Source organism: Triticum urartu, chromosome 5A (genome assembly GCF_056163025.1).
Source record: "Triticum urartu cultivar PI428250 chromosome 5A, HENAU_Tu73, whole genome shotgun sequence".
In the NCBI taxonomy this organism is placed as follows: domain Eukaryota; kingdom Viridiplantae; phylum Streptophyta; class Magnoliopsida; order Poales; family Poaceae; genus Triticum; species Triticum urartu.
This window is the reverse complement of record NC_141877.1, coordinates 31,382,183-31,393,013: the sequence shown is the minus strand read 5'-3', so window position 1 is coordinate 31,393,013 and position 10,831 is coordinate 31,382,183. Positions and strand designations below refer to the sequence as shown.

The following is a 10,831-nucleotide window of genomic DNA, read 5'->3' as shown; positions in this document are numbered from 1 at the left end:
GGGAGGGGGGCCGCCCCCCTTTCCTTCCTCCCTCCTTCCTCTTCCTTCCCTCTCCTACTCCTAATAGGAAAAAGGGGAGTCCTACTCCCGGTGGGAGTTGGACTCCCCCCCCTTGGGCGCGCCACCCTCCTTGGCCGGCCCCCTCCTCCACTCCTTTATATATGTGGCCAGGGGGCACCCCATAGACACACAAGTTGATCTTCGTGATCATTCTCTTAGCCGTGTGCGGTGCCCCCCTCCATCATAATCCTCGATAATATTGTAGCGGTGCTTAGGCGAAGCCCTGCGACGGTAGAACATCAAGATCGTCACCACGCCGTCATGCTGATGGAACTCTTCCCCGACATTCTACTGGATCGGAGTTCGGGGATCGTCATCGAGCTGAACGTGTGCCAGAACTCGGAGGTGCCGTAGTTTCGGTGCTTGATCGGTCGGACCGTGAAGACGTACGACTACATCAACCGTGTTGTGCTAACGATTCCGCTTCCGGTCTATGAGGGTACGTAGATAACACTCTCCCCTCTCGTTGCTATGCATCACCATGATCTTGCATGTGCGTATGAATTTTTTAAAATTAATACGTTCCCCAACAATGGAGTATATCGGTAATTCTGGGTATAGAAGTTACTGATCAGCGGTTTGTCACGTGTGTAAATTTGTTCGAGCTGGTTTGTTATTCATTTAGAACCACGAATAGTGCGTACATAAGTAATGAAAATATTTTTTTGTGAAATACACATAACCAAACTCGGTCGGATGCATCTATGCTCTCCTACGGACATGAATGCCGAAGCTAAGCTTGTCTTAGCTGACCGGGACATGGTCTCGCATGGGTACATGCCAATGCATGACGACCTACCCACGGACTCTGCTCTAAATCCTTTAGGCCTCCTTTGGTTTAGAGGAATTTCATAGGACTTCTAGAGGATAGGATTTTTATAGGATTTTTTTTCTTTAGAGCTCTTTGGTTCATAGGAATGGATTCCTATTTCTTCATAGGATTGGTTTCTATCCTCCACATTTTATAGAAAAATAAAAAAGAGCCTAGACTCAATGAAAAAATTCCTTTGATGTCAATCAAATGACATCTTGTTTCCTATTCCTACTCATAGTATTTGAGATACATGTCATCTCATTTCCTACAAGATTCCTATTCCTATGATAATCCTATCCTATGAACCAAAAGAGGCCTTAACAGTCGCTACAAGGGCGCACGAAGGGCTATGCCACGTGGGCATTTTTACTGTCGCAACTTTTTTTACGCAAAGGAGAAAACGCGTGGACTGGGCCTCCTTTTCATCTCTCACACGCAGGCAGCCTCCTTTCTTGTTTTGGCTTTCCACTCCCGAGCTAGGGTTGCCGCCGCCCGCCGCCGCCGCCTTCGGCCCCATCCCAGCTCGCGGCCATGGTCGATTTGCTCTGCGTCTCCATCCGTCCCAAGATTTCGACCCCATCGCCGTCTCCTGCCTCCCTTTTTAATTGCCCTATTCCTCGGCGAGGTTGGACTAAGCTGGCGCACACGGCAAAGAGTAGCGGCGGCTCCGGCGCCAGTGGAGCTGCGGCGGCTGGTGCGTGATGGCCGTGATATCGATGGGTGGCGCCGCCGTGGAAAGCCTCCACGCTCTACATCCCTCGCACTGCGACTCTTCCTTCTCCCGCTACGCAATGATGCACGGCTCGTCGGGTGCGCGCGACCCGGGGACTCCCTCTTCTTCCACTACACCGGCCACAGCCTGGGCTTGTTGCCAGCTGAGACCGGCCAGGACGTCGACAACAACGGGCTTGTTGCCAGCTGGCTTGGTACACGAATTAGACTCAACAGATTTATTCAATATACAGTGAGTCAGCGAGCAAGGGACTAATTTTTATTCCCAGGTTCCTGTTCTTGACACTCCCGATGTTGTTGTTTCTTAGAGCAAGGCTATTGCACGCTATCGTATATAGTTGAATCCAAGTCTTACTGATTCCACACTGCCTAAATTAACCACTATTTTCTTTTCTTCCTTCAGTTGCTCGCTCAAAGGGTGACAACCTGCTATGGGGTGGTTCTCTTATTGAATATGTGAGTAATATAAGAAGTACTCCTATCATCATAGTTGAGCAAGCTTTAGTGCTTATTTGTTAATAATTCTTGCAGGCGCGTGTTGAGCAATGGATGGACTTTGCTACCATAGAGGTTGATCCCAGTATCACAGGATGGTTGCACCCAAGGCTTGGTTATATGACTTACCTATTAGAAATCTGACTTCGTTATGTTCAAGCATTAGAATGTTGTAAATTCTAGCATTTACCAGTACAGCCTGAGGAATCCGGCATTATTGGATCAAAGTGAAAACTCTGAGCCTTTGGTTAAGCAATACAAATAAATTATTATGGAATATACTATAAACTCTAAAATCATAAGCATAGAATAGTTACCTTCCACTGAAAGAATAGATTCCTGTGAGCTTCAACTTATTTTTTTATCTAAAATAGGATTAGCATCTTTAATCATGTTGAGTCGATGTGCTGATACTGCTCATAATCATGACGCATTTTTACTGTGATGATAGTGAGGAGAAGTCAACTGAACAACAAAAGGTTAAGAGTTAAGCTTGAATTATGTATCAAATTAATTATGTCATCAAGATGTCTGAGATTTAAATTAGATGAAATTTTATTACCTATGCCATGTGTTGGAGTAGAGTAGTGAGGATCTTTAAACAAGAACATGACTGTACATCTGCTCTGGCAGTTATTGGTCGTATATGTCATATAGATGGCTTGGATTCCTATAATAAGGAAGACATCATATTTGGCTGATTTTTTGTGAAATGGCCAATTAGTTTTGCAATTTGTTTATCAGATTTTCCTAATTATGGTGTTATTGCAATCCAGGAACTTGCCCATATGGTGAGAAGAATCTGCTAAAAGGTTAGTCTATCTTGTTTATCTGCGCTGATTACATCTTCTTTCTTGCTAACTGTGGCCACAATCATTGATTACAGCTAAACAAATTATAGCAAGAATTGTTTCTTTCTGTGTATGTGTGTACTGTGTAGAGGTCGGACGGGGGCTGTACGTGGACATGAACTCGTTCCAGGGATTCGGGAGGGATCATGTGTCATGGAACTTCGAGAAGACGGAGAACCATGTGTACCTCCATGTTGTGCAGTAGCAGAAGCCGGATCGCGATGAGCTGGAACGCCCGTTGATGAAGTCACTCTGCTCACCATCAGTATGATAGACTTGTCGCTCATTATATCATGTATGTATCGTCTACTTCTATGCACAGGCTGTGGCCTATATGAATGACATGCTTTGATTGGCAACGTAATAGTATCTTCTGTTTGGCTCTGTTTTTTTAATAGTGATGACAGCCAGAAAATATATTTTCAATGGATTCACATCAGTGTGTTATTCTGGAGCAGGTTTACCATATATGACAGAAATTGTGCCAATTACACACGACATGATGTGTTCTGTTGTAGCTGATGATTACAAGTGATGTATTATGGTAACGTTGGCATTTGAATGCCATGGCTCCAATGAACTAATTTCTAGCAGGAATGCAGGGTCATACAAGATATTCGAAAAAGACAAAAAGTTAATGTTTTAACTAATTTGTAGCAGGATCATCAGCTGTTGTTTTGTCCATTTCTCTTTTTTGAGCAATTCATCTCTTGCTCCTACACATTATGACTTATGTACATGATTTGGCAACCATGGACTGTTTGTCTTAGCAGGAGGGAGGCGCGATGTCGGGTGCGCTGGCTACGTCTCTGGGGACTGCGTGGCGGGTGTGACCTCTCCCAGCTCCCCGCCTTTGCCCACGGTGACGAGGACTAGGTCCGTTGTGCCTCCAGTCCCAGCTCATGGTCGCGCTGGACATGCTCCACGACGCCGTGTGCGTCGATCTGTAGCTCAACTCTATTGCATCTAGATTAGTTTGCACTACTGTAATAGTGTAATTCAGTCCTAATGAAGGTATACATTACATGCATGCAGTGAGTTCACATCGCGACATCCCCTCTCCGTGTCTGCTACATTTGGCAGCCATTAAGGTATACTGAGTTGATTGATTAGCATTTCTAGGACTTCTAGGTAATTATTTTATTTGTCTCTGGATGTTGGCTTTTGGTATTAAATCAAATATATAATTTTTTGAGTTGCTGGTATGTTTTGTCAGTGATTCTGCATTTTACAACTTAAGATTACTTTCAGGCATTTGATTGGTTGAAATGTAATTACTGGGATTCCTAGACTAGGGCAATTCTTAATTTTGACTAGAAGTAAGCTCAGTATCGCATGGCATTGCTCAATTCCTGAAGGGGAAAGATTCTGAAAATGCAAAATCAGGTTCCAAAAGGAAATGTGAGCATCGTCATCCTGTAACATGAACCTTGATTACGCTTGGCACCGGGGCTTGTTCTGTTTCTTTGGGATATGGGTTGTCAGAGATAGGTTTTCTACTTTGGTTTGCCCTCAGAATTTTCTATATTCAGTAAGAGACTAATTGCTTTCTTAATTACCAACTCTGGATTGAGTTACTGATATCTTTCATTAATCTGAACTGCCCAGAAGTATTACGTATATTAATGCTGGAATAACGGTTCTTGTCGTCATTTGTTTGCTGCCATCTATTGATCTACTTTGTGGACATACTCGAGTTAATTTTTTTTCCACCACCTGATAGTGACATCAATTTCAATTATTTGTAGTAGTATTTATGTCATGACTGTGGGTACTATTTAAAGCGATGTAAGAATTATTTATAATTATAACTGAAAATAGGGAACATGCATGAGCTCCAAGACCATGGTTCGTACAGTATTGAGTAAGAATGTTCTTTAGTTTGATGAGGATAAATTCAGTTTTAGTATTTTTTACAGTACTCGTAAATTCCCGAGCAAAAGAGAAGAAGCACACATTTAGGTGTGCGTTTGACAAAAGGAAATTCCTGAGCTTAAGCCTTAAGAGTTGTTGAAAGTTGAAACTATACACTTTCTATTTCTGTTGCGTCATCAGGGTGCAGCTCATGCTATCAATATATGCGAACCTCCAAATTTATTTTGTATGCAAATCTATTTGACTCACATGCTTAATGGTATAGATTTTACTCTGAATACTGTGGGAGATGTCATTTTGAGATTGAACTAGCCTACTTTCTTGTAATCCAGGATGATCACATCACTGTGGCATATAGAAAGGGGTTGGTTCATTGGTTCGTCCAGCAATGACATCAACTAGGACAAGGTAATGACATGCAAATCTGATGGAAGATTGATCTTTTTCATTTTAGTACATAGAATATATTATCTCAAGGAATGATGATTTTCTCCCGAATCATTCGTAGATACTTCAATAATGAGCAACAAATTTGATAAATTAGAGAGAGAGATGCTTTCATCAATTGCTTACCCTTGAAGAAATAATTTTGTTTTGCCTTAAGGAAACTGCGCAGCATATATATTCTGGTGTTGGGATATACGTGGACGTGATTCAGTCGCTTAGTGTCAATCTAGATTTGCAGTTTAATCGCCTAAAGATGTTGTTGTTCAGTTTCATGCAGACGGTGCCCCGCTCTACCTTCCGGAGGCTGCCATGCTATGGATTGACAACCATGGGTGTGTCTCTTATGTGCTGTATAGTAGGTGGACGTGGATTAGGGCTCAGGTCGAGCTGGAGGACGGGGTGTTTTCGGAGACGGAGGAGAAGGCCAACGATCGCAGCTACACGGTGGGGTCTGGTAGTGTCGTGGTTTTGTCACGGCAGATGTCCTAGAAAAAGGACTAAGTCGTGGAGCCATCGCGACGGGTTAGCTTGAAGGGGTTAAAACGGACACAAGGACGCAAGAGAGTTTTATACTAGTTCGTCCCCTTTGATGAAGGTAAAAGCCTACGTCTAGTTGTGATGGAATTGATGAGGTTTCGATGACTAGGGAGCAAACAAGCTTCGCCTATGTCTCGAGTTGTTGTTTCTGTCCCTGAACCGCCGCTGGGTCGTCCCCTTATATACATAGGTGACACCCGTCGGTTCACAGAGTTCCAACACCGGTCGATATTTGTATCTGGGTTGGTCTCTCTTTATTCCTAACTTACAATACAAGTTTATATATAAATTCCGGTTTACCGCTACAAGTGTTGAACCGGCTATGGGCCTTAGGCCTTCATCTGCCCTCTTGGGCTCTATCACTTCTGGTGCTACTGATGAAGTTGACCCGGCCCAGATAGGCCGGTTTACGCCCAGCAGTAATATCCCCAACATTAGGCCCCAGATTGATTTGAACGGGTTCATGTTAATCCTTTAACAAAAAGCTTCATCTTCAATGTCTTCTCATAAATTGGTAAACCGACATGATGTCATCTTCTTTGATTAATGTAAACTGGAGTGACGTCACCTGTCATGATGAAGATATCCATTGCGCTTCTTTATCTAATATATCTACGGAAATCGAGGCGACAGCTCCGTTTCGTGGCTCCTTGATTTTCGCGCTTGACGCACGTCTTTGTGCCTTATAAATAGGATCGAAGGGTCATTTCCTTTCTTCTTTCCCTTCTTCCCCTTCTGCTTCGTCTTCCTCGCAACGCCTGACTTCAGAGCTCCGCCGCCACTGTCGACCTCTGCCTCAACCTCGGCCGCTGCATCAACCTGGGCGCACCAGAGCATCGCGGCCATCTTCCGTGTCTTTCGCAGCTCCGGTAAGCCTTCTATCCTTTCCCCCGCGGATCTGTTTAGGGTTTCATAGTTCTTCCGTGTTCATCGTCTGTTTCTTGCTCCTGTGACAGATCTGTTAGATGAATCCGAAAACCTTTATTCTGTGCAATGATAGTTGTTTGACCTTCGCCTTCACTTATGCATCTCAAAGTTGTAGATCTATATGAACGCCTTGCTTATAGGTTCGGTACTGCTCCTTTTGAACTTCTAAGTTTTTATCCCCTTTTCTGAACTTGCTTCAGATCCAATACCGTAAAGAAATTCTGTAAAACCTGTTTCTGCGTACTTGTCCATCTGCAATCTTAGCTTTCCAATGCTTAGATCAGGCGGTTTAACCTTATAAGAAATTTTTTCCAAACCGGTACACGCCATTAGTCCCCTTGTTGAACCGCCAGATGTTGGTTGCCTCATGAAACTCCGGTTCAGATAATTCTGTCTCCGGTTTAACAGTGCATGTACCAACGTACCTTGATCAGATACATTTTTTGAACCGGGGTCTTCTACCTTGTAGATTCCATCATGGCCAAGCAAGTATATGAGTGCAATTGGGTTCCTTCTCATGTCACAGAGGCTGAACTGGACGGTTTAGTCTTGATTGGCGCTTTTGGCAGCAAAGATATCATCCATTGGAGGGCTCCTGGCAAAGAATGCCCTCCCACACCTCGAGAAGGAGAAGTTGTTGTGTTCGTAGATCACTTAGCCCGGAGCTTTAAACCGCCCGGTTCTAAATTTTACCGGGATGTTTTAGCCGATTTCCAACTCCATCCACAAGATACTGGTCCCAACTCTGTTACAAATATGTGTCACTTTCAAGTGCTCTGTGAGGTGTTCTTTCAAGAGGAGCCCACAGTGGAATTATTCAGAGACCTTTTCCGTTTAAACCGCCGTACTGAATTTAGAAAAGGAAAGAGGTCACATACCCTCATGCCAAGCTGCACAGCCACCCTAAAGAATGGAATCAGACATGGTTCTACTGCAAAGATACCTCCCCTGCTGGTGAGAATCCCTTGCCTGGCTTTCGTCCGGAGCGGCTCAGCAATACACACCCTTTTTCTCAAAGATTGTCTGCCCAGGAGAGAAGCAAATATGCTCCCCAACTGTCAAAGCTCAGAGCCTTTATGGCTAACGGTTTAACAGGGGTTGACCTTGCTCGCTGTTGGATATCATGGAGCATACTGCCCATTAGTCTGCGCTCCAGTTTGATGTGCGAGTATACTGACAGTGTTGATGACCCGCTGCGACATTCAAAAATCCAGCTCTCTGATGAAGAAATCACAGAGGCTGTGAATAAGATGCTGAATGAACCAGAACACGTCTGTGCTAAAACCGGCCTGCTTCCCTTCTGCGCCACCAATAAATTGCCAGCTGTAAGACTTTGATTTTTCTCTTTGCTGAATCTGCTTATTGATATGTCTGGTCATTGTTTAATATCAGTGTCTGTGTAATCAGGGCAATGATCCGTTTTGGAGCAAAAAACTTCCGCAGGAGAAACCAGAAAACCAGCCAAACCGGAAAAAACAACTCGGCAAAAGACTAAAGCTGTGAAGAAGACTACCTTCAGGAAAAGAACCACGACATCTTCTAATCCGGCCCCTGATAATGATGTGGATAATCCGGACTTTGAGGTAGATCTTGACTCACTTGGTTTATTTTTCATGCATCTTATTGATGATGACATTTGTCAGGATGATGCTGAAGCCAGCCACGCGGATGTTGTAGAGGTAATTATCCTCTCTTCCGATTCAGAAACTTTGCCTTCCCAAAAAATCCGTCAGGCAAACCGGAAAGTTAAATTTTCGCATCCTCTTTCTTATCTGGATCCTGAATTTCTTATGAAGACCCAACAACACGAAGCCCGTCGCACAACCCGGCACAGCGGCCAGGTAGTTACCTCCGCCGTCTTACCGAACAGTCCGGTTCGGAAACGCCATTCAGAGGTCTCTAATTTGCTTGTCAGTGCTTGTCCTAAAGCGGGCTCCTTTCGTCAACCTCTTAATTCGTCTGACTCCGATTACCAGGTTACTTCCCACTCATCTTCTGGCGAGTCATCGGCTACTCAGCTGCCACCGCTCAAAACAATGTTTGGGTAAGCTACATTTTATTGTGATATTTTCAGTTCATCGCCTTAGAACATATGTTGTATTTGATTTTGTTATTCTTCTCAGGGCCAAACCTAGGCCAAGCAAGAAAGCCCGCCTGGACAAAGCGGCCGAAAAAGATGTCGTTCTTGAGCCAGGCAAGACACCCGATCTTGAAACAGCTATTCCTGTGGATATACCCAACGATCCACCACAGCAAGACGAAGATCCTATTGATGAAGAAAGACCTGCTGAGACCCCAGGTCCTGTCAATCAGCCCACAGACTCCATCCGGATTGAAAGCTCCACCGGTCCAGCAAGACCTACTGACAAGCCAACAGCTCCAGTCCAAACCGGCGGTACTCAGGATGATGAGGTTGTCATTACTGGCACTGGCCATACTGAACCAAGCAATCCCGTCGCTTTGTCCAAACATTCTACCAAGGAAGAATTTGCTGGCTTTGGCAAAAGCAAGTGGAATGCTGACCTGACAACTTATGCTGCTCTGAACGCCCAAGATATCCATTCCGGTTATTTGAACCGGTTGTATACCAGTCGCGACTATGAAGCCGGTCTGATAAATATGATGAAAGAAAAATATGAGGTAACTTCCATATGCTCCTTCCTGCTTATATGCTTCCATTCTTGCTGACTCTCCTAGCCCCTAAGGGACGGTTTGTAATATCCTTTCAAACCAGGACTTTCTAATATAAATCTTGATGCTTTGTAATTCGCTGAGGTAGCCCCCGAGGGCCGGTTCAACTTGGCGTAGTTAAACCGGCACTTTAAGTAATTGAGATTGCCGCTTTAGAATATATACGAGCAAATAGCCATTAGCCCCCAAGTGCCAAGTTGAATACTTGTATTGATCTTGGGACTTTGTAAGCAATTGAAAGATGAAGATCGAATATGCATTAGCCCCCAAGTATCAAGTGCATAACTTGTTATGTGGTTGGTACTTCAATCCTAGTACCGTTTTATTGAAGCATCTAATTGTCTGTATGCAGGCTGAGCTGAAGACAAAAGAAAACCAAATCGCCGACCTCCAAGAAAACCTGAAAACCCAACAGGCTGAAACCTCCAAAGCAAAAGATGAATTGGCCAGCGCTTTGAGCGGCATGGAACAACTTAAGGAGAACTTCAAGAAGAAACGGGCGGATTGGGCCACTGAAAAATCCGCTTTGATCAAACGAGCAGAGGATGCCAAGGCTGCATTAAAACCAGTGATGGATGAATTGACCAGCATAAAGCGGCACGTGCATGCCATGACCACTGCTATCTTTGGTAAGCCAGCTTGCCTTCTGAATTGGCTCTGACGTCTTATAGAGTCGCCGGTTTATTAACCCTTTATGGTATTTCAGGGACACGCATTGGTCACTTGGGGTTTGATGTGCGGAAAAAATTAAAAGCCGCTTACACATTGGTTGAACAATTGTATACTGGTGCCCAGCGGATCATCTGTACCGCATCGCATAACAAACCGGCGCCCACCTTGATTCAAGATACTCTGATGAAACTGTCAGTGCTTCCTGTCCGGGTTGAGGAGCTGAAGAAATCTGCTGCCCGAACCGGTGCAATCAATGCTTTAATCCGGGCAAAAGCCTGGGTGCCAGATTTTGATCCTATTGAAGCGGCTCAGGGCTATCCCAGCTTGAAGGAAGACGGGTCAGAATTTGGTGAAGCGGGTCTGCGAACTATAAACCGGGAGGTACGTCCGCTAGCTTGTCAGTTGGCTGAGGAAGCAGATTTGTCCCATTACCAAGCACAATATGACAGCCAGAACAAGCGAATAGCTGCACCAATTCATGAATCGGAAAATCTGATCCCTCCAATCCGTAAGCATACTTACGCTCCCGATATTGACCCGTCATTGTTGATCCATGATGAAGCTGTTTTTCAAGCATTAATGGGAATTGACTGGACAACTGTGGATTTCCAGCCACTGGGTAGAGAACCGGAAGCTGAAGCGGCGCAGGATGACCCGCAACCATCAGGCCAGGCTGGTGACCAAGCTTGAACCGGAAGCCGGTTTTAAAACTGTCTCTCCTTTGTGAAAA

The 10,831-nt window shown here is 44.6% G+C and overlaps 1 protein-coding gene across 1 annotated transcript; it reads left to right on the top strand.

Moving 5' to 3' along the window:
- Positions 1–1,223: 1,223 nt before the first annotated feature.
- On the top strand, positions 1,224–6,100 carry LOC147967741 (uncharacterized). The gene is made up of 8 exons (XM_087523233.1): positions 1,224–1,800; positions 2,010–2,062; positions 2,138–2,216; positions 2,878–2,913; positions 3,042–3,828; positions 3,988–4,043; positions 5,160–5,235; positions 5,542–6,100. Exons 1-5 carry the CDS (start codon positions 1,224–1,226, stop codon positions 3,155–3,157), a joined length of 861 nt encoding a protein of 286 aa, XP_087379359.1. The 3' UTR covers positions 3,158–3,828; positions 3,988–4,043; positions 5,160–5,235; positions 5,542–6,100.
- The last annotated feature ends 4,731 nt before the right edge of the window (positions 6,101–10,831 follow it).

Bases quoted from the DNA above. Each gene is read 5' to 3' on its own strand.
- LOC147967741 (XM_087523233.1), top strand. From the start codon at position 1,224: ATGCCACGTGGGCATTTTTACTGTCGCAACTTTTTTTACGCAAAGGAG. The intron at 2,063-2,137 runs GTGAGTAATATA...TAATTCTTGCAG, and splicing joins GTGGTTCTCTTATTGAATAT to GCGCGTGTTGAGCAATGGAT. The intron at 2,217-2,877 runs GTTATATGACTT...ATTGCAATCCAG, and splicing joins ATGGTTGCACCCAAGGCTTG to GAACTTGCCCATATGGTGAG.